Here is a 27,714-nt window from a genome sequence, read left to right on the forward strand (position 1 = left end):
GTTCCCACAACCTAATGAAACATTCTGAGAACCTTTATAGAACATATTAAATGTATCCTGGGAATGTTCTTGCAACATCAGGTGAATATTTTTTTTTTACACCCTAAAATAAAACATTGGAGAATTAAGCCGCACACCTGGACAGTTGTGTTTTGGGAACATATCTTTTGTGATGTTCACCTAATGTTCCCATCAGAATGTTACCACAACCTAATGAAACATTCTGAGAACCTTTAAAAGAACAGATGAAATGTGTTCTAGGAACATTCTAGGAACATTCTTGCGACATAAGGCAAATGTTTTATGCAAATATTCTATAATCATCACCAAAACTGGACAGTTGTTGTGTTATGAGAACATTTGCCGAGACCTAACAAATGTTCTTGGAACTTTCACAGAACCAACTTTAGTTTGCTGGGGAGGGATGGAAATATTAGGATTTACAGTAGCCTACAGATAATTACAGTGCACCGTGTGTTGTCTGCTTCCTTCTCTCCAGCGACCTATCAGGGGCTGCCGGCTTTGCCTTAAATGAGTGCCATAAAAAGTGAGAATGAGTGTGAATGACATCTCTAAGTATCCCATCATTGTGAGTAAACACTATTTTGTAGTTAGGCGAGAGAATTGATAAGTGTATTTCTTGTCATGTGTTTGAAAGAGGCTGCGAGTACTACGACAAGGCTGTGTGAGCGTTAAAGATGTGTCTTGAAATGGAGAGGTTTAACAAAGGGTTAAACATGCAGAGGCATCCTGCTCACTATTGGACTAGCCCCCAGGAACACAGCTAGCATGCCTGACCAGTGACGGCCACTGCTTTTTTGCTGCTCTAGACTACCACAAAGGAAAATACTGGATAAAACAACATTGAATGCATACTATAATGTTATTACAATCCATCATTCAATTTCTTTTTGTTTCAATACCCACATAAACAAGTCTAAAAAAATATTTAAAAATTACATCAACATGTGGAGAAAAAATATATACTTAAAAGCAACAATTGGCATAACACAAATCTATTCTGATAAATATTTCTAAATTATTGGTATTAGCAATTTGAATGTTTTGGAAGTTAAGTTTAAAATGCTGTAATTATTTATTGTAATGATTACATTTATTTTTTTTTTATGTCACCTTTTGGTGACATGTAATCTATTCAAACTACTTCTCAATAAAATAATCCCAGTAGAAAAGTAATGGAAACATTCAAATATCATGTTTTCAAAGTGGGCCTATTAGTCTACATTAAATGTGTGAATTACCTTAAATCCTAAATTGAGACTTACAGGGATACAAAATAAAGTCGGTTAACTTTTTGCCAATAATGAGGATTTTGAGGAGGAAGAGAGGCCTTCAAATCATTTCATTATGGTTTGGGCACCAAGCCCAGATATTTACTTTTTAAAAATCTGATTTAGTTTTGACTGATCGTGGCCTAAGCCAATGTTTGCATTACCCCAGAATGAAACTACAAATGTTCACAGCAGCGACACAGGCTGAATGTGGACTCAAGGCACTTATCTTTCAGCTGAAAAAAAAAAAAACATGCATGCGCCAAAGCCCTTGAATCTGTGCGTTTCTCAGGTGAAGGAATTCCGAGCTGCGGCTATGAAAATTCCCATTGTTCCTACAAACTGCTTGCCATCATGTCGGGGGAAGGCTGCTGAATGGCAGACAGACACAGGCAATGGATGTCGCCCATTGTTCCTTGCCAGACTTCTAGCAGGGAGCGATAATGTCGCAGTGATTGAAGTAGCAATGTTTAAAGCCCTTGGACAAAGAGCCCTTAAAACTTACTGACAGGCATGAAGAGCAACAGTGCAGTGAGCTGAGAACGAGAAACACCCCACCATCTACACACTGCCCAAACTGTCTGCACACGGCCCCCACATATACTAACTGCTAACCCCACCAGAGGCAGCCCCTCAGAACTATACATGATTTATGCTTGCTAATATCATTATGTATATCTGCTAATGTCATGATTTATATCTTCTAATATCATGATTTATATCTTCTAATATCACAACTGTGTTTTCCATGGCGATCAAAGTAAAGGCACACACACATTGAACACATTATTAGGTCTTCATTTTTTCTGATTTTGTTTCGTTTTGATAATTTCTACCATTCTGTTACCTCATAACTATTGAGACCATGCAACTAGACCATGTAACATACAACAAAATGTTAAATCCCAATAGTTGGAGACATAGAGACAACAACGCCAGCACCACAGCACCCCACATAACCTACAAAATGATAAAACTAGGCTATAACTGCAACAAAGATTATAGCATGGTAATAGTAAGAGGATATAATTATTATAATATAGTAATAATAGTTATAGCCTAATACTTGTACTTTATTGTCTGTAATAATAAAAGGCGGTGTCAGCTTGATAAAATATTACTGACAATGACAGAAAGTATTATCTCTCCTATTGTGGTTTTTATAATCATAGAATTCGTTCTGAAAAGTACAAAAGAGAATTACTCAACAGCGAGTATAGAAATGTTCAGTTCTATCCTTGGGACGTCTCTTCCCTAAACCTAACCACTACCCATAACCTAACGATTTTAAAACGTCTACTTCAATGGGGTAGGGACGTTCCAAGGATCCCGAATAGCACGGGCAATATATAAATGTTATATTGCAGAGATCATCTTATATACATTTCTAAAACACATCATAAATGTTTTTTTTTTTATGCAGTGATTATAGGTTATTGATCTTATATCAGACACATTTTTTGCCCATATAGTTTACCAAGGTTTATAGACAACCCTCACGTCAAAACTGTCTGATTAGATTTCATTTAACTTTCATTTCTACATACACTGTGAAAAATCTTTACTTTAAGATTTTGACTTCAATGACAATACCACAAAACCAAAAATGACGTGCTATGTGATATTTCCCAGTCACTAAAACCAAATACGAAGACATTTAAAATATATATTTAGAAGGCCTTCAAATAATAACGCATGACTTCAATATGAAACAGAATGTATCGTTAACTGAAGACTAAATTAGGTCTGTTTTATTGTTAAAATTACACAGAAATGTGTTTTAAATAATCGTTAACATTATATATATAACTTCTCTGGCAAATAGGCCTAAACCTAGGTTAGTTTCCAAAGGCTAATTCGAAGAATTATGAAGTAGGTGCATAGGCCCAAACATAGCGCAATTGTCAAACTCTATGATAATTTAAAAAAAAAACATAGCTACATAGCTATGGAACACAAACATGAGTAAGAGATTGTATAAGATAAAAATCCCCACTATGTATTTGATACAAAATGCGAAGAGAAAGAGTTCCGCCAATGTGGAGCGCGCTAAAGGCAAACGAGTTTGGTGTTATATAGTCCACTCGATTGTCGACCATGGTCCAATTACCAATGAAAATAGAAAGATATATGTGCTTACTGTTGGTAGTCAATTTTGCAGTAGAGTTTCCTATCTCTGAAGTAGCAAGTTGTGGTAAGCGGCTGTTGACACACTGCGCACTGCAAACACTCCTCGTGCCACGACGATTCGTTGACCCGCATCAGAAATCGGTCGGATATAGGCCGCTGACATCCCTCGCAGACGGCCTGATGATGGCATTCAGCACCTGGGTGATAAACGAACATTTGAATGTCTGTACCTTTCAGATTCACATACATAATGTAATAATATTGAGTGCACACACGGCAAGGATTTTCTACTCAATAAAAAAGTTGTCATGTATGTTAGGGAGATAAAAACAATATTAGTAGGCGTAGCTTTGTTGCTCAAACTTACTAAATTACTCACAAATATAATGCATAAGCAACAGTTAAACCTGCCCCTAACATCGATGTCAGGAGAATAGTTAGGTTAAAGTTACTGTTGGGTTTGCATATATAATTTGAATAGGCAATATGAAATCTGAATTTCTATAATGCGTCTTATTTGTAGCTTATTGCTACAGGTGCATGCCAAGTGTTCTGTAAGGCCTTGCCGTCACAGGCTGGCATATGAGACTAAGAGAATGAATCCATTAAATCAAAATATCATATGGTATCTTTACTTTTGAATATTAAGAGATAATATGGTCCCATCCGTCCGTAAACTCACCGATCATAACGCCCAAAGTGGCCGCTCCCGTTCTAAAATGATCTTCGATTTTAATACCGTCCAGCATCTTTGAACAGGCAGAAGAATGATTCCTTGCCGAGAAGCGTCTCTCCAATGATTCGAGACCTGTTGCAATTTCCATAACAATGTATGGTCACAGACAGTGTGGTCTTTTCCACCCCAAACCCCTCCTTGTTGCACACTGAACTTCTTTGCAGAGGCAAAACCAGGGGAAAGAGTAGTTAATAGACACGACTTGGGATTTTTGTACTTTTACTGCGCGGTGATAAATAGCCTATTGGTGTTTGTTCAATGAAAAACGTTTTAAGTTACAGACTAAATCGTGACATAGCGAAGGAACACATTTGTCAAGAACGGTTTAAGGTTGTCACCTGCTCAATGTAGAGTGGTTTAGCGTGTCCCTATATCGTGCGGGATGGAAACATATATAATAGCGTCGACGCAAAGCGTTGAGTTTCTGATGAATTCTCCGACTCCCAAATAACAATATTGCAGAGAAATTGAAGTAATAAGCAAGTGCTGTAAATCCAGAGACGTCGAGTGGAGAGGTTCCTTCCAAAGTGAGCGTTAAAGTTAATGTGCCATGCCGAGTGAACAGTCTCTTGAAGAGGGCGAAGCCGAGATTGAGGCAACTGGAGAGAAGCCCTCCCCTTGCCCTCCCAGTACCACTTTTCTGCACTATTCTGCTGCTGCGGGATGCTATTGGTGCGCACGGTTTGTGTGTTCAGTGCCATGGAACTGAATCGTTCCGCCTCCAAAGGAGAATCAGAGAACCCTTGAAGTTAAATGGAACACAAGGCTACGTGTCTGTGGTGATTTGAAGCTAAGTATGTAGGCTAAGTATAGGACCAAAACAAACATGCACTTCAATGCATAATGTATAGCTACGCTTTCAGGGGAAAAAAAGGTGCTACCTAGAACCTAAAAGGTTTATTCAGCTGTCCCCATAGGAGAACCCTTTGAATAACCATTTTTGTTCAGGTAGAACCCTTTTGGGTTCTTTTTCAGGTAGAACCCTACCTGGAACCAACAAGGGCTCTACCTGGAAGCAACAAGGGTTGTCCTATGGGGACAGCCGAACCCTTTCGGAACTCTTTTTTTCTAAGGGTGTAGGCCTACGGGAATTATGAATAAGTTGTGACATTGGCTTTTATTCAACAGATGTTGGTGCTGTGAGGGCATTATCCAACTTTGGCCCATTTGGAAATACTATAGAAATATGGTTAGTCATTTTATTTTTAAATTTCGTTTATTATAATTGTTATTATTATTAATTTTATTATTTTTGTCATTATTAATTGTATCACTTCATTACTATAGGCTATATCCCACATTGAGGATGATGTGTTGTCAATACTTTAGAAAATTCTACAATTATTCATCATTTTTATTTTATAAAAGTCATACTTTTAACACCATTGCATTATCTATTGCAAAGCATCAAGCCTGCCGACTTTCCCACAACCGACTCACCTGGCGATTGGTCCCGATAACAACAAAGGCCTGGACCAATTGGATGTCACCGGCGGAGGAGAGCCCTCATAAGTGGTAGTAGGTGGTGGTGGGGGCCCCTCTCGCGCTACATGAAATGGCATATCTGCATGATTAATAAACCCACAGATAAAACGGGAGATTTATGAAATGAAATGCTTTCCCTCATCACTTCTTTATCCCACTGAATCATATCGTCTCTAAAAATGGAATATTCATAAGTTGTCTCCTTTGTCCTTAAAATGCACTAAAATTCATTTCACAGATATCAATCTATAGGCTATCTATGACAATAGAAGAGGGATTGTATAGGCTATTTCGTAGGCCTATATTTTCCTGTATGAATTCATTAAATCAACCTGCGCGCTAATGGATTGAAAAGCGTTTTGTAGGAATAAAGCCACAGACAGATCATTTGATCGCTATAATATTGGCATTAGTTTAACACGAGTCAATCAACCGAGACTAAATAATGAAGGTAATTTTGTGTTTTTTTTCCATTAAAAAAAATATTTATTGCCATAGGTTTTTAGGCTACTTTTTTTTGCATTTGTCAAGAGCGAAAACAATGAATGTAATCTAGGTGGTCTAATTATTTAGTCCAGACCACGTAAAACGTTTATAAAGGTCTATATACTGTGTATATTCCCGTTAGGATCGTATTATTGTCAACCCGAAGGGTCTAACGTCTGTCGCCCTTTTGCACGTGCACTTACAGATGTATGAACAATGCCATTGCATAATCCCCACAAAATAATACATATTTCCCCCGAAATAATAATTAATATTCCTCATCAGCAAATACAACAACAGAGGTTGCAAAAAAATGTAGGGTATAATAACAATAACAACACCACCAAACCAACTATATACGCAGGGGAAAAAAATACAGTACAGATGTAGCTTAGGTTACGAACCATCAATGTATTTGACAATTAGCGTGAAAGAATATTCTGCATTGTCAACACTAAAATAAATCGCCATTCCAACATATTTTAACGTTTTACATTCAACATTGTAAGCTTAGTGTCTACTATTACGGCTAATAGGCCTATATGTTTCCGTTGATAATCTGTGTCCCCTCAATTCTCTGAGATATATGAGAATAGAATGTGGCTCAGTGGACAAGTGAGGCTATAAATCAGGCTACAGCTGCCCAGTCTCGGCCTCTAGGGCAGTGTACCTCGGGCTAGCGAGTTATTAGGTTCATCATCCCCTCCCCTCCATTGTTTTCCTAAGAAAATCTCTTTCAAAAATAATGTTGAGCGACCCCACCAAAACGAGTGTGGCATTCAAGACGGAGCTGACAGGACAGACAGGTCACTGACAGTATGGTTTACGGTGTTATTTTGATCCACTGAGCTAAATGGACTGCTTCCCCATGCACTCCACAGTTAAGTTCTCAGTGTAGCAGTCGAGCGTGTAATCGGGATAGAAACTCTGTTGGAGATAATTAGGCCTCCTCTATACTGACGCTTGCATTATCAGGTTCTTGACAGGGGAAACTTTTTTTTTATTTTTATTGACTTTCTATTGTTGACTTTTTATTATTATGATTATTATTATTATTATTAGGCAAATTATTATTATTATGGCTTATTAGTTGAACGATTGCAGCATTCTTCATGAGGTCCCATGATACAGTCCAGAGGCCAGATTGATAGAGTTCGGATTCAGTCAGATACTCCTCAAAACAATACAAAAACGTAGAATATCGAAGACAAATACGTTAACTTTTTAAATAATAACATTGTATTATTCTTATGATTAGCCTATTATAATTATTAAATACATATTACTTTTGTAACGAGTAGCCTAAACAAGCGTAACTTTCACTCCCTGCATCAGTGTTATGAAAAGATGGGCCTGTCTACTCTCTAGAGAACATCAGAAAATCTATTATATATGAATAAATGCATCCTAAACTAAAATGACAAACAGCTTAGCCTGTAAAACAGAACAGGGTAGGGAAAATAGAGGATGGCTTGTGCCGCATGCACGATATTGCAATAAATATGTCAAGAATTTGGGATGTTTGAGTGGTAAGGTTGAAGCAACCAACTGCAGACGAAAGTCAAGGAGTGAAGTTGGGAGATGCATCCAGCTGCAGCCCCGCAGCATAGCCGGTAACTAAAACCAATACTGTCACCATCTACTGGCTGTGGTTAATCCCTACCACACACATCCTTTTCTTTCTTAGATGCCTTTCCTTCTATCCACACTTCCTAACTCACTTTTCCTTCCCTACCTCCATTTCCTCCTTCCCTACCTCAATTTCCTCCTTCCCTATCGCCTTGCCTAGCTCCCTTTTCTCTCTACTGGCCATGGTTAACTCCAGGAAAATAAACTAGGAAAGGGATTAGTAGCGGAGGAAAGGAGCTAGGGAAGAAAGTGAGACAGGGAAGGAGGAGAGGAAGCTAGGAAGGAGGAAAATACAGGGATCTAGGAAAAGAGGAAAGGAAAGTCAGTGAAGAAAGGAGGACAGGAATCTACAAAATAAAAGGAGTTCACTTGTATGTGGTAGGGATTAACCACAACTAGCAGAGAAAAGGAAAGGAAGCTAGGAAAGGGAGCTAGGAAAGGAATCTATGAAAGGAGGAAAGAAAAGGGAGTGAGGAAAGGAATCTTGGAAAGAAAAAGAGTTGACATGTACAGTACGTGGTAGCTTAACCACGGCCAGTAGAGGGCGGTAGTATTGTTTTTAGCGACAGGCTAGCTAGCCTATGCTGTGGGGTTGAAGCTGGATTGGCTACTATTGGAAATTAGGGGAGGTGCATTTGTGATTGCCCAAGGTAAACACTGATGTGGATTTCCAACAGCAAGACTCAGTGTTGCCATTGTTTATGCAAGTTGGAATTTGTACTGTCGAAATAAACATGTCTCCAACCCTCATATCTCACACTGTACATTGTACTATCATTTGGTGAGAGAGCTTCAAATATCACATGCATTTGTACATCCAATGTTTAGCCTACATGAATGGCGCAAAATCAGTTCCTGTTTCAAGTCACGTCTTTGGTCACGTTGGCGTGGGTCAAACAAAAACACTATAATGATTGGTTGATTTAGAGCCTCCCGCAATGCAGAGGAGGCTCTAAATATGTGAAGTTGGTGAAGAGCAACTGCAGAAAATTTGCAGTCAAAACTTCATGACCTTTGAGACTTCTGTAATGCCCCTGTCTCAGTGCTTTGATATTCTGGAGTATACTGACCCCTAGTGTTTACGATCAGTAGTGCACCAGTGCTGTTGAAGAAGCTACAGTTTCAGTCACTGCAGTAGCCTACAGTGCATGCACATCTTTTCGTGATTAAAAAAAATGGTTGTAATGTATGGATGGCTTCAAATAGTCTATCGAATAGCTTGGTTGACATTCTCATTGAAAAGGATGACGAAACTGATGTGAACGTTTAATGAATTTGGCCATTATATCGATCTCTTTAGTTTAAAACGACTGTCATTGAACGCGATAGCCCAGCTGAACTAGATTTATTCAACACGATATGCTCAGGCCTACTTCTAACGTGAAATTATTACCATAGTCTGGCCTTTTATGCCAATAAACCTACGTCTATTGAGTTCAAATGTTCTAACCACATATAGGCCTAGTATAATGTTGGGTTAGAAGTTAGAGACTATGTCATTGGCTTTCGAAGTGTTTCATAAAAGCAATGCTTTGCACCATGGCCATAAAATACTTCGAAACGCAATTAAATCTATCACATGTCAATGGTTAGCAGGCAATGGGCTAATGTGAATAAGCAATGTCCCCAAACACATATGGCTCGTCGACAATGACGAGGCCTTCCAGCCACTTTATAATATAGATAATATACTTTATCATCAAGTATGTAGCCTTATACATGACTTGAAAACCAAAATATATTATAATTTCGTAGGCTACATTTCACTTTCACCAGGTGAAACCCCAACGTCTGTAAAGCAATATTTGTGAACACTTCCCAACGAATCTGAGATCATTGTGTAGAACAGGTGTGAGGCACGTACTCCTTGCAGGGCTGGATAATGGGAACTAAACACGACCTATACTGAATATACCTGCATGAACCTACTTCTACGTTTCCTTCCTGTGTCAGAAGGAGCAGCAAGGATGGTATTGGTAAGCATCATTCAATCATTTACATTTTTTTTTATAGTTCGGCTGTGGTCTGAAAAGCTTTTACCATCAATTTGGATGACTTCCAAATCCAGTGATAGCTAACCAGATGGGATAAAACAAAACGTTCGTCTTTTTAATCCAAGCCTATATTTGGAGTCTTATTGCTTCGATGAAGTTCGTTTGATGAAGCCTTCACAGGTGTTTTTCGTTTTTTGGAAAGTTTAACAAGAGTACAGTAATTATATTTCGGATAATGCTGTTGGGCTTAAAATATACTTTATTTCGTAAATAATAGCCCTTATGGGAAATTAAGTCAATTCTGTATCTATTTTTACGATTTAATGATCAATGATAAATAACATTATGCACACTTTGGGAGATAGGCTATATGCAAAAATACCTTTTAGGCCTACGTTTGTAAAAACAGCTACAACCAGGAGAGGTAAAACAGCTAAAAAGGATGGCATGATTCCATCTTTTTCGATTACATCTCGAGCAGGCTTGAACATTTTACGCATACCTAAGTATAAATAATTGAGAAAAAAATCGAGGCATGTCTCATATTGATATTATAAACGGAACATTTATGATCGAATAATAAACAGGTCTATTACCATATAAACCGGCGCGCTTTACAGTTTAAATGTTGGCTTTGCTATGGTTAATCAATATAAAAAGAGCTAAGTCAACTTCCAAACTGTGGTCAAACTAAATCTGGATATAGCCTACATGCAACAGTTGATTCATGTTGAGTTTAAGCCAAATTCTGTTACATCTGGAATTTGTATATGTGATATTCTGTTGCCACTACCTGATTTCTCGATAGGCGTTGCCTCTATCTTTGGTATTGTTAATAATGAAAATAGCCCACCTTACTTGAATTTAGCATGTTTCTTTGCAAAGAGAGAACGTTCGTTTTCTAAGGCTCGTGTCAAATCTACCTGTTCCAATACTAAAATAATAAAATTAAAAAGTTTATTACAAAAAAATTAAATGTTTAACAAAGTTATATTCTCATAATGTTCAAGCGATTAGGACCAATAGCAATTCAATTAGGTGAATCGATTTTTATAAAAATGTGCTGGTCATTTGGTGTGAAAACAAAGCCTAAAGATACTATCGACATAATTATTCTGTAGGCTAACTAGATAAACCCAATATTTTCGCTAAAAGTAGCCATACAATTACCTTGAATATATAATATTGCCCTTTTAAGTAGCTTGGGCGTCGATTTAAGGCAGGCCTTCCGCTCCTCTCTGATTCAGAGGGGTTGGGATAAATGCGGAAGACACATTCAAGTTGAACGCATTCAGCTCTACAACTGACGAGGTATCCCACTTTTTCCTCTTTCTTTTAATCTATCCCAACATTAGGTGTGTGCTTTATAGTTTGTGCGTGGACACATTTACAATATTACAAGTTTGATTGTTTCTCTTTATCACAGGATATCTAGAAACAAAGAAACAACTCACTGTGAATCATAATTCTACCTTAAAAAGGTGCAATCTGCAGTTCAAACTATAACAAGAGTTGGCCACCCCAACACTTTGGTACAGCCGAGGAACTGGGTTTGACAAACGCAACCACTCTCAAATCAAATTCAGTGTCAAAGCTATGGATGCAATGAATAACCATCCATGATATCAACATAGTTTTAAACATGTTTTGAGGCTATACAGTGTTTTTTTGTTGTTGTACAATTACATCATTGACAAACTTATATTTGTACACTGAACAAACGTGTATATATATGTGGGGTTCTGATGTGGGGTACACAGTTGAACTAAGCTCATGAGGCCTTTCTTGATACATGATACCTTTCTTCAAGAATCAAGGGTACATTTTATGAATTGAATAGTCCAAAAATGTATGTACCAATCACAGTATATTATTAAAGAAAAGCAATTGCATATTCAATTAAAAATGTAAGTGAACTTGTATGTAATTGGTGTGCAAGCACACACACGCACACACACACACACGGGGATAATGTGATGAACCTATAAATCAACACCTTGAGTACACAATTTCACTCTATTGGGCACCTATTAGTTGCTTCAACTGCAGTAATTATCTCTTATGTTAGTCCCTTTACCACATTTATGGCCCTTCTCAATAGGCAATGCAGAGAAATAACGTGTTTACTGTTTGTCCTCTGGGAGTTGTAAACCTTGTGCGCAAAACTAGATACACTTGACTAACAGTAGGGCTTCTACCTTAAACTTTTCTTAATACTAAAACGGGAAATAATAGCTAAGGGGGCTGTAGATAAAACCTTTTTTTATGTGCTGTGGGATTGTGAGAGGTCTACAATTATAGGGTTGTTTTAATATACAACTAAAATCAGCTGAAATATGTTATGGGGGGGATACAAATTATACATGTATTAGATCATTAGATTTGTATTGACAATTACTCATTAAAACTTTTGTGCTTGCAAAAGTTTTATGGACTATGCTATGGACTATAGCATAAGCCTGTTTGAAAGTATGCTATACAATTGCATACATAACATCTGGATTAAATCCAGCTATATGACATTTAACTAGAATGAATGAATGAATGAATGAATGAATGAATGAATGAGTAGGCTTAACACTTCAATCTGAAACCTGGCAGTGTTACATACAGAGCAATACTCAAATGTCTGAACAGAAGAAACAACTTGAATGGCAGGTAAACATGTTTTGCTATTTGATGAGACATGACTCAAGCATCACAGGCATCAGGCTGAGGAAAGGAGAGGAGAGAGGGGGGAAACCCATGTAATTCATTTTGTGTTGCAAGTCGATCCATTTTAAAAACCCTAATGTGAAAGGCTTGAACTACCTTAACCAATCCTCAAGAAAAGCAAATGTACTGTATAGGGTGACAGCTTTTCACCGTGGATGAAAACAAGCATGTAAAACAGAACTTATTGTTTGTCCAAAATGAACATCTAGCGTTAACTTCTCAGGATGTCATATTAGGAGCACTCCCTCTCATTAAAACTTATTAGGTGTTTGCAAACTACTCTTCAGTATTCTTCAAAACGGAACAATAAATCATTACAAGGGTCCCAATCCCGTCACTAAATAATTGCCCTCGAAGATGGAAAGCTGTTGATCAGCTATGAACTCTGAAAACATATGTACAAAGACAAGTCTTTTGTTTAGCCACGGTGAAATAAAACTATTGCCTGACTGTAATGCAGGTGAGAGTCTAATGTGAACGCTAGCTGTCCATAGCCCACGCCATTCTAATGAGCCTTTTGGTTACTGCTGGGGGCTTCCTTGCCTGTTTCACTTTAGAGAGGAATGCTTTCTCTTTGAAAAGGCATCCACTTTAATGAGGCTTAGAAGCACGTGATTGGAGGTTAGCCTGAGTCAAGTTCAAGAGCTCCCCTGTACTGGGATATATTGCCTATCAATTACCTCCATACAAACCCTAAATGGCTTTCAATGTCACCTTTCAATGTCACTTGCTATTTGGGGGACATTTTAGCAACAAAATCTCAGTAAACCCAGAACTGAAGTCTTGTGTAATTGGGTCAGATGCTTGATTATGTTATAGGTCCATACATGTTAAGAGATTCTAGAATGAGGAGCTCCACCCTCTCGATTTGTAAGTTACGAGCTAGAAACATGGTAACGGGCCAAATGTCCCCTCCCCTTCCAAAATTCTAAAGATACTAACACCTGCGAAATCGGGATTTGTCCAGATGACCAGTGACACAAACAACTGAAGAAAAACCTAGGTACCAGAACTATTGCTGCTCGTTATCAGTCGGTGCCCATTTAAAATGTCAACTTCAATGGGCTAGGGACGTCCCAAGGATCCCGGATAGCAAGGACCATAGTATAAAAGACAGATCTATGGAGGTGTGGTTAAATGTGGTGTCTGTTGTGTTTGCACGTGGCAAGCGTTTGTACATTCACTCTGCCAAAACAGTACACAGTTACAGTCCCTCACCCTTCTAGATAAAGGCCTACAGTCTAATCAGGTCTTGCGTCTGGAAGTCGCCTAGACTAGCTTGCAAGCTAGCCAACTTCTTTCGCGTATTAGCTTCAGCTGGCTGGCCATGACAAAGCTGGTTTGACTTTGGATAGCCTATCGCATGCAGCTGCGCTCCGAATGTATGATTACTTGGGTTCTGCCAGCTGTGGGTAGGATTGAAATAAACCCAACCCAAGAAACTGTTTAAGTACCCGTCATTCCATAACATACCCTTTTTTCCCCCTAATTATCTCCCAATCTCTGCTTTGGACGAGACTGACTTTATGACCAAAATTAGCTTATTTACACCTTTTTGTACATTTTGACACTAGAATAAAGGTTCAACTCATATTGATGCCACATAGGCTGTATTCAACCAGATAATGTTTTTTCTTCTTTCCAATTGTTGCTCTTTAAGAGACAAATGTCATGGTGGTTTTCACAGACGCCAAGTCAATCGTTTTTGGAAGACCCAATTAACTGGGAATGACTAATTTGACAACAGATTCCCTGTAAAACAGGAGCAAAGGAGAGAGATCCTTGTTAAGATCAGACACATATTGCTGCCTCCGGCATGTGTTCTGTGTTCTGTTCACATGCAATACTGGGTTTAGGTACGGTGCAGCTATATGATGAGGGAATTTTATTAGGATATGGCCCACATGCGGATCACAATCTATTACATTTTCATCAGTCGTGTGTCTCATCAAAGCTGTTGTAAAAACATTAATCCACTGAGAGAGAGATGACTCTTGTTCTTTCCAAGCTAGTTTATGGTGTTTGACTTTACTGTATCAAATGGAGGATAGGACATTTGGAACCCTTTTAAAGTAGCATGGAAAATCATCCCGCCACAGTCTTAACATGGTTTTGGTGGTTTCAACAACAAACAAAACAGCATTCAGGGTCATTTGATTGAATGTACAACAGATTGTAGTTTAAAAATGTGCTTTTTTATACATGACAAACATTAGACTACTGATGTTGGTGCATGGGATATGTGCAAGATCCGTCCCCGCACTGAAAGCCCAGCCATATGCCATTAAAAGGGCCAATCTACTCAAATCACAACATGTCATATTTTTCCTCCTACCTTGTTATTACTAGAACTAGATGGAGGACTAATCTTTGTACAGTGCATTCGAAAGTATTCAGACCACTTGACTTTTTCCACATTCTGTTACATTACAGCCTTATTCTAAAATGGATTAAATAAATTGTTTTCGTCAATTTACACACAATACCCCATAATGACTAACTGAAAACATGTTTTTAGAAAATGTGGCTAATTTATGTAAAAAAACACAGTATTCAGACCCTTTGCTATAAGACTATAAATTGAGCACAGGTGCATCCTGTTTCCATTGATCATCCTTGAGATGTTTCTACAACATGATTGGAGTTCACATGTGGTAAATTCAATTGATTGGACATGATTTGGAAAGACAAACAGCTGTCTATATAAGTTCCCACAGATGACAGTGCATGTCAGAGTAAAAACCAAGCCATGAGGTCAAAGGAATTGTCCGTAGAGCTCCGAGACAGGATTGTGTCGAGGCAAAGATCTAGGGAAGGGTATCAAAAAATGTCTGCAGCATTGAAGATCCCTAACACAGTGGCCTCCATCATTCTTTGGAACCGCCCAGGAAGAGCCTTGGTCAGGGAGGTGACAAAGAACCCGATGGTCACTCTGGCAGAGCTGCAGAGTTCCTCTGTGGAGATGGGAGAACCTTCCAGAAGGACAACCATCTCTGCAGCACTCCACCAATCAGGCCTTTATGGTAGTGGCCAGACGGAAGCCACTCCTCAGTAAAAGGCACATGACAGCCTGCTTGGAGTTTGTCAAAAGGCACCTAAAGGACTCTCAGACCATGAGAAACAAGATTCTCTGGTCTGATGAAAACAAGATTGAACTCTTGGCCTGAATGCCAAGCCTCACGTCTGGAGGAAACCTGGCACCATCCCTACGGTGAAGCATGGTGGTGGCAGCATCATGCTGTGGGGATGTTTTTCAGGGACTGGGATACTAGTCAGGATCGAGGGAAAGGTGAACGGAGCAAAGTACAGACAGATCCTTGATGAAAACCTGCTCCAGAGTGCTCGGACCTCAGACTGGGGCGAAGGTTCACCTTCCAACAGGACAACGACCCTAAGCACACAGCCAAGACAAAGCAGGAGTGGCTTCAGGACAAGTCTCTGAATGTCCTTGAGTGGACCAGCCAGGGCCCGGACTTAAACCCGATCGAACATCTGGAGAGACCTGAAAATAGCTGTGCAGGGACGCTCCCCATCCAACCTGACAGAGCTTGAGAGGTTCTGCAGAGAAGAATTGGACAAACTCTCCAAATACAGGTGTGCCAAGCTTGTAGTTTCATACCCAAGAAGACTCAAGGCTGTAATCGCTGCCAAAGGTGCTTCAAAGTAGAGTAAAGGGTCTGAATAGTTGTGTAAATGTAAAATACAGTTGAAGTCGGAAGTTTAAATACACTTAGGGTGGAGTCAATTAAAACTCGTTTTTCAACCGCTCCACAACTTTCTTGTTAACAAACTATAGTTTTGAACAGTTGGTTAGGACATCTACTTTGTGCATGACACAAGTCATTTTTCCAACAATTGTTTACAGACAGATTATTTCACTTATAATTCACTGTATCACAATTCCAGTGGGTCAGAAGTTTTCATACACTAAGTTGACTGTGCCTTTAAACAGCTTGAAAAATTCCCTAAAATGATGTCATGGTTTCAGAAGTTTCTGATAGGCTTATTGACATCATTTGAGTCAATTGGAGGTGTACCTGTGGATGTATTTTATGGCCTACCTTCAAACTCAGTGCCTTGACATCATGGGAAAATCTAAAGAAATCAGCCAAGACCCCAGAAAAACAGTCTGGTTCATCCTCGGGAGCAATTTCCAAACGTCTGAAGGTACCACGTTCATCTGTAGAAACAATAGTACCCAAGTATAAACACCATGAATCCACGCAGCCGTCATACCGCTCAGGAAGGAGACGCGTTCTGTCTCCTAGAGATGAACGTACTTTGGTGCGAAAAGTGCAAATCAATCCCAGAACAACAGCAAAGGACTTTTTATTTTTTATTTCACCTTTATTTAACCAGGTAGGCAAGTTGAGAACAAGTTCTCATTTACAATTGCGACCTGGCCAAGATAAAGCAAAGCAGTTCGACACATACAACACAGAGTTACACATGGAGTAAAACAAACATACAGTCAATATACGATGTGAGCAAATGAGGTGAGATAAGGGAGGTAAAGGCAAAAAAAAGGCCATGGTGGCGAAGTAAATACAATATAGCAAGTAAAACATTGGAATGGTAGATTTGCAGTGGAAGAATGTGCAAAGTAGAAATAAAAATAATGGGGTGCAAAGGAGCAAAATAAATTCATTAATTAAATACAGTAGGGAAAGAGGTAGTTGTTTGGGCTAAATTATAGGTGGGCTATGTACAGGTGCAATAATCTGTGAGCTGCTCTGACAGCTGGTGCTTAAAGCTAGTGAGGGAGATAAGTGTTTCCAGCTTCAGAGATTTTTGTAGTTCGTTCCAATCATTGGCAGCAGAGAACTGGAAGGAGAGGCGGCCAAAAAAAGAATTAGTTTTGGGGGTGACCAGAGAGATATACCTGCTGGAGCGCGTGTTACAGGTGGGTGATGCTATGGTGACCAGCGAGCTGAGATAAGGGGGGACTTTACCTAGCAGGGTCTTGTAGATGACATGGAGCCAGTGGGTTTGGCGACGGGTATGAAGCGAGGGCCAGCCAACGAGAGCGTACAGGTCGCGATGGTGGGTAGTATATGGGGCTTTGGTGACAAAGCGGATGGCACTGTGATAGACTGCATCCAGTTTGTTGAGTAGGGTATTGGAGGCTATTTTGTAAATTACATCGCCGAAGTCGGATTGGTATGATGGTCAGATTTACAAGGGTATGTTTGGCAGCATGAGTGAAGGATGCTTTGTTGCGAAATAGGAAGCCAATTCTAGATTTAACTTTGGATTGGAGATGTTTGATGTGGGTCTGGAAGGAGAGTTTACAGCCTAACCAGACACCTAGGTATTTGTAGTTGTCCACGTATTCTAAATCAGAGCCGTCCAGAGTAGTGATGTTGGACAGGCGGGCAGGTGCAGGCAGCTATCAGTTGAAGAGCATGCATTTAGTTTGACTTGTATTTAAGAGCAATTGGAGGCAACGGAAGGAGAGTTGTATGGCATTGAAGCTTGCCTGGAGGGTTGTTAACACAGTGTCCAAAGAAGGGCCAGAATACAGAATGGTGTCGTCTGCATAGAGGTGGATCAGAGACTCACCAGCAGCAAGAGCGACATCATTGATGTATACAGAGAAGAGAGTTGGTCTAAGAATTGAACCCTGTGGCACCCCCATAGAGACTGCCAGAGGTGCGGACAGCAGACCCTCCGATTTGACACACTGAACTCTATCAGAGAAGTAGTTGGTGAATCAGGCGAGGCAATCATTTGAGAAACCAAGGCTGTCGAGTCTGCCGATGAGGATGTGGTGATTGACAGAGTCGAAAGCCTTGGCCAGATCAATGAATACGGCTGCACAGTAATGTTTCTTATCGATGGCGGTTAAGATAACGTTTAGGACCTTGAGCGTGGCTGAGGTGCACCCATGACCAGCTCTGAAACCAGATTGCATAGCAGAGAAGGTATGGTGAGATTCGAAATGGTCGGTAATCTGTTTGTTTACTTGGCTTTCGAAGACCTTAGAAAGGCAGGGTAGGATAGATATAGGTCTGTAGCAGTTTGGGTCAAGAGTGTCCCCCCCCTTTGAAGAGGGGGATGATGACCGCAGCTGCTTTCCAATCTTTGGGAATCTCAGATGACACGAAAGAGAGGTTGAACAGGCTAGTAATAGGGGTGGCAACAATTTCGGCAGATCATTTTAGAAAGAAAGGGTCCAGATTGTCTAGCCCGGCTGATTTGTAGGGGTCCAGATTTTGCAGCTCTTTCAGAACATCAGCTGACTGGATTTGGGAGAAGGAGAAATAGGGAAGGCTTGGGCGAGATGCTGTGGGGGGTGCCGGGCAGTTGACCGGGGTAGGGGTAGCCAGGTGGAAAGCATGGCCAGCCGTAGAAAAATGCTTATTGAAATGATCAATTATAGTGGATTTATCAGTGGGGACAGTGTTTCCTATCTTCAGTGCAGTGGGCAGCTGGGAGGAGGTGTTCTTATTCTCCATGGACTTTACAGTGTCCCAGAACCTTTTTTGAGTTAGTGTTGCGGGAAGCAAATTTCTGCTTGAAAAAGCTAGCCTTGGCTTTTCTAACTGCCTGTGTATAATGGTTTCTAGCTTCCCTGAAAAGCTGCATATCACGGGGGCTGTTCGATGCTAATGCAAAACGCCATAGGATGTTTTTGTGCTGGTTAAGGGCAGTCAGGTCTGGGGAGAACCAAGGGCTATATATGTTCCTGGTTCTAAATTTATTGAATGGGGCATGCTTATTTAAGATGGTTAGGAAGGCATTTAAAAAAAATAAACCAGGCATCCTCTACTGATGGGATGAGATCAATATCCTTCCATGATACCCCGGCCAGGTCGATTAGAAAGGCCTGCTCACTGAAGTGTGAAGATCAAAACATCAAATCAGGAAGTTAAAGCTTGTTCGCAAATGGGTCTTCCAAATGGACAATGACCAACTTCCAAAGTTGTGGCAAAATGGCTTAAGGACAACAAAGCCAAGGTATTGGAGTGGCCATCACAAAGCCCTGACCTCAATCCTATAGAACATTTGTGGGCAGAACTGAAAAAGCTTTATGCGAGCAAGGAGGCCTTACACCAGCTCTGTCCGGTGAATTTTGACCCATTCCCCCTCTTATTGTGGGAAGCTTGTGGAACGCTACCCGAAATGTTTGACCCATGTTAAGCAATTAAGGCAATGCTACCAAATACTAATTGAGTGTATGTAAACTTCTGACTCACTGGGAATGTGATGAAAGAAATAAAAGCTGAAATAAATCATTCTCTCTACTATTATTCTGACATTTCACATTCTTAAAATAAAGTGGTGAACCTAACTGACCTAAGACAGGGGATTTTTACTAGGATTAAATGTAAAGAATTGTGAAACTGAGTTTAAATATATTTGGCTAAGGTATATGTAAACTTCCGACTTCAACTAAGTTTAAAAAAAAAAAAATCAATACATTTACAAACATTTCTACAAACCTGTTTTTTTGCTTTGGTCATTATGTGATGTATTGTGATGTCATTATGGGGTATTGTGATGTCATTATGGGGTATTGTGATGTCATTATGGGGTATTGTGATGTCATTATGGGGTATTGTGATGTCATTATGGTGTGTTGTGTGTAGATTTATGAGAAGAAAAAAAAACAATGTCATCCATTTTAGAATAAGGCTGTAACTTAACAAAACCTGGAAAAAGTAAAGGGGTCTGAATACTTAACGAAGGCACTGTATCTGTGCCATTATAGTGTCTGTGATCGCAATTTAAATGTAGCACATTTTCTTCATGATTTTGGCTGATCCCTCCTGATGACCCGGTTGGACATGACTCCAACATGGTCACCAGGGAGGGATCAGCCAATGAAGTTGGAAGTTCCACCCAGTTGACTATATTAGAATGGTGGAATCCCTCTGCGGCGCTGCCCCTGCTAATACGGCCTTTTGGCTACTAGAGGCTATCATTCTATGTTCAGCTTTTTATTTTTTACATAGACACTGCCAGTATCATTAGCATTTTCCAACCAAACACCAAAGTAACTTCAAAAGTTATCGACGCAGAGACAATACCTTGGGATGAATTGGGCATGAAATTGAAAAATGCTAATATCAGGTATTAACTTGCTTGTTTTTTTTCAGTTGGAAAATGGCAGTCAAGTTAGCAGATGTCTATAGCACAAGCAGTGGCTACGTAGGCAAACTCTATATTCTGTCCATATGACATTTTGTTATTTGTTTGGATTATCCAGATTTGTAAATTCAGCTTTGGTGGTTTTCTGAATATGGCAACGATCTCATGTACCTCTGTACTTGCCTGAGCCACACCAATGATCTAATGTACCTCTGTGCTTGTCTGAGCCATGCCAATAATATCATGTACCTCTGTACTTGTCTGAGCCATGCCAATGATCTCATGTACCTCTGTGCTTGTCTGAGCCATGCCAATAATATCATTTACCTCTGTACTTGTCTGAGCCATGCCAATGATCTCATGTACCTCTGTGCTTGTCTGAGCCATGCCAATGATCTCATGTACCTCTGTACTTGTCTGAGCCATGCCAATGATCTCATGTACCTCTGTGCTTGTCTGAGCCATGCCAATAATATCATTTACCTCTGTACTTGTCTGAGCCATGCCAATGATCTCATGTACCTCTGTGCTTGTCTGAGCCATGCCAATGATCTCATGTACCTCTGTACTTGTCTGAGCCATGCCAATGATCTCATGTACCTCTGTGCTTGTCTGAGCCATGCCAATGATCTCATGTACCTCTGTGCTTGTCTGAGCCATGCCAATAATCTCATGTACCTCTGTACTTGTCTGAGCCATGCCAATGATCTCATGTACCTCTGTGCTCCTCTGAGCCACGCCAATGATCTCATGTACCTCTGTACTTGCATTGAATGCTGTCATTTGTCACTATCCTCTGGTAATTATCAAATCGTCGTACCTTCCATGTAGAGACAAAACTAACACTTAAACGTCTGTATGCCTCTAGGCAAGACTTTTCACAACAAGCAACATTATTAAACTTACATATAACTCAGATGAAACACTGTACTAGACTACGTAAATATAGAATTGTAAAAATTGTAAAATAAACATTAAGAAAAGTATGATCAAACGCATAACATTATGGCCTTAAGTTATACATATCAGAAAGGTACCTCGCACTATAACAGAGAAACTATTGAATATGTCCATATATTATGCAATCTAGCGAGCAATTACACATTCATGTTACAACTACGTTTAAAACAAATGTTTAACTACGAAAGTCAGTTAAGAACAAATTCTTATCTACAATGACGGCCTACATCGGCCAAATCCAGACCTGGACGACGCAGGGCCAATTGTGCGCCGCACTTGGGACTCCCCAATCACGGCCGGTTGTGATACAGCCTGGAATCGAACCAGGGTCTGTAGTGACGCGTCTAGCACTGAGATGTAGTGCCTTAGACCGCTGCGCCACTCGGAAGCCCTGGTAACTGTCCATAACATTAGCCTCTGACTAGAACTTTACCCTTTGCTTTTCACTGATGTATGCATGAGCTTAGTTCTTATATCAGGCCCTTTTTGCATGTTGTTTTGTGATGAGACACCCCTTGGCTCGCTTTAAACGGACTGCTCTTTATGAAAACGAAGGGGGATTTGCTGTGTTCTGGAACGAATAGAAAAACGCAAGCTTCAAAAGAGTCCCACCAACCATAAAAGATACAAGTTAATGGAACTCCGCTGTCTTTGGAGCTCATTGTAAACTTGTGACAGCAATTCACCCACTTTCTTTCCATGACGACGGTATGACAGTGGTAACGAGGAATCACAATTACTTACAGGCCTGATTGTACGATTTGAGAAAGGGTTAGTTAGATGACTAATTTTACTCAATAATTAGTTCACTCGTAAACTTATTTTTCTTGTAGGCTAGCGAGTAAACCTCATTACAATGCGTTTTTGATAACATTAATTAAAAAAGCTAGTCTTTCCATCCCTGCCAATTGTCACGATGCACTCTTAACCTTGCTACTGTGCTAAGATGTGTGGTGAACACATTGGCACAGAGGGACTGACATGCATCATCCAGGTGAGTGTGACACGTTGCACGAAACCTGGATGATGTTCAGCCAGGTCCATATTTATCGACACTCTTGAATAATGAGCAAAAAATAAATAAATACTGCTATATTGTATGCTCCAAAAAAACAAACAAAAGGTATTCGTTTTTACAAATACAATCGCTCAGAGAGATTTTGTTAAACAAAAGTAATAAAACAAATCTTTTAAAAAAAGGGTCAAAATGATTGGAACCTGTTCAATGCGGCATCCATCCACCTAGGAACTACCTTCTTCAATTCAAACACAGGTAAAAGTCCAGAGACTGAGATGGCCATCGCATTAGTTTTAGAGTAATTACTGACAATAGAACATCCTGACAATCCATCTCTTCTGTCTTACTCATCCCGACCACACAGAAAGAGAGAGAGAGACACAGAAACAGAGAGAGAGAGAGAGAGAGAGGCACTATTTGAGTATCTTGCCATGGAAATGAAATGTCAGCATACAAGCGTTTCTCTTTTCTTTGTGTAAAATGTAGTTTCCCAACTAACCGACCCACTACCTCTTATTTTTCCAACCGTTCTATTCCTACCTATCCTTGTGTATACTTGGCTGTGTTTGCTTAGCATTGTTGTCCTACTGGAAGGTGAACCTTTGTCCCAATGTGAGGTCCTGAGCGCTCTCGAGCAGGTTTTCGTCAAGGAGCTCTCTGTATTTCGCTCCATTCATCTTTCCCTCGATCCTGACTAGTCTCCCAGTCCCTGCCGCTGAAAAACATCCCCACAGCATGATGCTGCCACCACCATGCTTCACCGTAGGGATGGTGACAGGTTTTCTCCAGATGTGATGCTTGGCTTTCAGGACAAAGAGTTCAATCTTGTTTCTCATGGTCTGAGAGTCATTTAGGTGCCTTTTGGCAAACTCTAAGCAGGCTGTCATGTGCCTTTTACTGATTAGTAGCTTCCATCTGGCCACTCTACCATAAAGGCCTGATTGGTAGAGTGCTGCAGAGATGGTTGTCCTTCTGGAAGGTTCTCCCATCTCTACAGAGGAACTCTGCAGCTCTGTCAGAGTGACCATTAGGTTCTTGGTCACCTCCCTAACCGATGCCCTTCTCCCCCGATTGCTCAGTTTGGCCAGGCGTCCAGCTCTAAGAAGAGTCTTAGTGTTTCCAAACGTCTTTCATTTAAGAATGGTGCCCTTCACCAGATGCCTCAACACAATCCTCTCTCTCTCAGAGCTCTACAGACAATTTCTTTGACCTCATGGCTTGGTTTTTGCTCTGACATGCACTGTCAACTGTGGGATCTTATATAGACAGGTGTGTGTGCCTTTCCAAATCATGTCCAATCAATTGCATTTACCACAGTTGGACTCAAGGATGATCAGTGGAAACAGGATGCACCTGAGCTCAATTTCGAGTCTCATAGCAAAAGGGCCTGAATACTTATCTAAATAAGGCATGTTTTTTTTTATATATATGCAAAAATGTCTAAACCTGTTTTCACTTTGTCATTATGGGGTATTGTGTGTAGATTAAATGTTTAAAACAAACTCAGCAATCAAATTTTAGAATAAAGCTGTAATGTAATGTAACAGGAAAAAGTGAGGGGAAAGTGAGTGGAAAGTGAGTGGTAATGTAAGTGGAAAAAGTCAAGGGGTCTGAAAACTTTCCAAAAGACACTATATTTTTTCAAACTATCCCTTTTAAGTTTGAACTGAGACTCATTGGATACGACGTTGCCACGCGTTACACTGCAGATAAAACAGCCGCGGTGCTAAACGTCACAGCGATAGATATCTGCATGGACCTGCTGCAGCATGATAGCAGTGGGACAAACACAAAACAGTAGAGAAGTTTGGCCTCACACTTCGCCCTCTTAGTTGTGGAAGCTGACCAGATATTACTGTTTTACTTTGTGTAACGCTGACTTTTTCCATGAATAACTGATAGCTGTTGGCTCCTGTCCCCCTTGAAGCGTTAGCGTCTTCATGTTGGCAGCCCTAGTTTCCCTTGTGGATGCTCAGCCCTTTACGGAGCACATCTGGCTCTGATGAAAGGAGAAAGACGGCTATAAAATGTCCAGAAAGCATAGCACCTCCAAGGGTGTGCAGTGTCAGCACACCTGTCGTGAGACCTTCTCTTTTCAATTGGCCATATCCTGGCCACTCTTTCCTGCAAATGTATGGACAGCCCTGCTCTAAACTAAGAATGGCATTGCCTCAAATGATCTCAGGTGTCATGACTCAATAACCTCTCAGGGGGTTCATCAATTAAAATCATTGGATGTCACTGAAAGACACACAGAATACCGGTCTGAAGGTTTTAAACATTCATACAATTACTTATTTTCTATGCTGTTGATGTTTTCTCCATTACTACTTGTCCAACTATGTCAGTCAATAGTTAGTTATTAAACTTTTGACAGAGAAAGGATGACATCTTCCATGACAGTGGCTCAGAGGAACTCCACCTGCTGGCCCTCAACCATCGTTTCAGACAAAACGCCACTTCATCATGGATCCCTCTCATTTTCTGAGCAACCACCTGGTCCTGAGGGAGCGTCACCCGGCAACAACCTGGTCCTGAGGGAGCGTCACCCGGCAACAACCTGGTCCTGAGGGAGCGGCGCCCGGCAACAACCTGGTCCTGAGGGAGCGGCGCCCGGCAACAACCTGGTCCTGAGGGAACGGCGCCCGGCAACAACCTGGTCCTGAGGGAGCGGCGCCCGGCAACAACCTGGTCCTGAGGGAGCGTCGCCCGGCAACAACCTGGTCCTGAGGGAGCGTCGCCCGGCAACAACCTGGTCCTGAGGGAGCGTCACCCGGCAACAACCTGGTCCTGAGGGAGCGGCGCCCGGCAACAACCTGGTCCTGAGGGAGCGTCACCCGGCAACAACCTGGTCCTGAGAGAGCAAAAAAACAAGCCAGAAACAACCTTCCCCAAAACCTGACCCCTCCCATCGCACCCCCAACCATCAAACAACCACCCTCCTCGGGGGGTAGTTAGGGAGGCAGGTTCCCCAGGAGTCTGCGCGATGGCCGCTCCTTTGATCTCACCAGAAAGGAATCCATTTGTTTTCCTGCTCCGGCCACTTAAATGACATTCCCAAGGCAACGCCGGAGCCTGGCCGGTCATCTCTCCTCAACATCTGCCCATCAGAGGGAGGGATCAGCTCACACCTTGCGTCATCACAACCCAATCGTCCTAATCGGCCTCACATGGCCACCAGCAGAAACCTTGAGGATGAAAGGGGGAGATTTTTTTTTTTTTTTTTTACCTAAATGGGACCCTTCTGGTTAAGTAGTAGGGAACAAGATTAAAAGTGAGATGCCATTTTGTATTTTGTTTTGATATCCGTTGCTCCAAGTTCAGTTTGAAGACATTGAGACAACTTTCACACTGTATTTTAAAGCTGCAATCTGCAGTTCAAACAATAATGCAGTCAAACCACCACTGTTTTGGTAAAAAAAAAGCTAAGGAATAGGGCTGGAGAAAAGGTAACCACTCAAATTCATAGAGAGAGCACTATCCAGCAAGGGCTGATGCAATGACCGACCATCCATGATATCAAAATTATAGTTTAAACCATGTTTTTAAAATGAAACAAGTGTCACAATGTGGTGCAAGGTGTAATCCGATGTAGTTGAATTGAAGTGAAATCTTTATTCCAAGACCTTTTTCTCTCTAGAAGTGTACGAAAGACCACAACACCCCCATGATGCATTACAGAAAAACCATACATAATGTGCTGGGGCGGGTTGTACCTGGTCGTCTGACAAAATACTGTCACAGCACTGGATATAATTGCAATCTTACTGTTAAATTTAGTCAACATATCTCTTGTTTTAAAATCAGAGACAAATCAGCCACCATTTTAAAAGTTTTATTCAAAATGTGTTAATACAGACAGACAGACAAACAAACAAGCACACTGATTTGTCAATATTAAAAGACAATGTTAAATAAATTAATACAAATGATACAATTACTTTCTTTTATAATTAGTTATCATTTTGAAGAGATGCACTGACTTGACATTGACTAAAGTAATCCATGGTACCATTACCCTTAACCCAGTACGCTGGCATACAAGCAACATGCAAAAGTCTGCCTGACAAACTTCCATGTCATTTCCATGGGACCCTAGTCCATTCTCTGCAGAAACTCACATCGGATAAGATGAAAGAAGATTTCTATTTTTGGTGACAAAAAAAAAACAAAATGGAGAGGAATCAGAAGTCAAAGACAACAGAGGTCTTGGCAGGTATATGACATCATGACAGGCACTCCGCGTTTCTGATTAAATGTCTTAATAAAGATGGTAAATATCTCTTAAAAAATGGGATTAAAAGTAGTCTATATCCAGGGAAAGGACAAATTGCTTCCGTTACAGGTACAATTTGGTGACAGTGGGCTGTGCGTGCCAGATTTCTCTGTTGCCGACACATCTTGAGAGGAAAGTAACTTGTGGGTTTTGAAGTAGCTAGTTAAGGAGGTCTCTCTCTGTTGTTTTACTAGTCGCCATTAAAACGACTGGGGTGGTACCGAGATGAGAGAACCCGCATGTTTGCACACTGCCGGATAACTAATGATTGAGGGAGCGAACCGACCACCAAAAAAAAAAACTTAAAAAAACTAAAAATAACATTTATAGAATGGAAGGAAGTAATGAAGAGCAGTGGGTTGAAATTAAAATCAAATGTAGGATGCTTCTGAGAAACCGTAAATAAAAAGGTTGGTCCTGTGGATTAGTCACCAGTCGTTTGGTTGGTACTCTGTGTGTAATCACACACAAACAAATACACCTCAATGACACACAGGGTAAACATTTTAACATAAGACTGCCATAATAATAATAGGTCCATATTGATTTGAACTGTTTGATCCCTAACAGATTAGGTTTTGCAACTGGGATACAAGGTTGGTCTTTTAAAGACTGGACTTTGGCCATGAAAAAAAAAAAACTGGTCTAACATCACACGTCTTTATCAATTTTCAAACAGAAATGGGGTGTGCCTTTGGTGGTTCATCGACGTGTCATTCTGGTCAAGGAACGCCCGCGACAGACTTAGCTAGCCACTCGTAGTTAGTAACTCCTCCAGACGTAGCTAGTTCGGTATCTAAGCTAGCCACTCGTAGTTAGTAACTCCTCCAGACGTAGCTAGTTCGATATCTAAGCTAGCCACTCGTAGTTAGTAACTCCTCCAGACGTAGCTAGTTCGG

The 27,714-nt window shown here is 40.5% G+C and overlaps 1 protein-coding gene across 1 annotated transcript in view; it reads right to left on the bottom strand.

Moving 5' to 3' along the window:
* LOC139409833 (LIM homeobox transcription factor 1-beta-like) overlaps nucleotides 1-4,484 on the bottom strand; it is a 114,206-nt gene extending 109,722 nt beyond the window's left edge. Inside the window, exons 1-2 of the mRNA XM_071155219.1 lie at nucleotides 4,105-4,484; nucleotides 3,433-3,619 (exon numbers count right to left, since the gene is read on the bottom strand). Of these exons, the coding sequence (XP_071011320.1) occupies nucleotides 3,433-3,619; nucleotides 4,105-4,246 (329 nt within the window). The 5' untranslated portion in view covers nucleotides 4,247-4,484. The remainder of the gene's footprint in view (nucleotides 1-3,432; nucleotides 3,620-4,104) is intronic.
* Between the last annotated feature and the right edge of the window lie 23,230 nt (nucleotides 4,485-27,714).

The sequence above is a fragment of the Oncorhynchus clarkii genome, chromosome 5 (assembly GCF_045791955.1).
Source record: "Oncorhynchus clarkii lewisi isolate Uvic-CL-2024 chromosome 5, UVic_Ocla_1.0, whole genome shotgun sequence".
NCBI classification, from domain to species: Eukaryota; Metazoa; Chordata; class Actinopteri; order Salmoniformes; family Salmonidae; genus Oncorhynchus; species Oncorhynchus clarkii.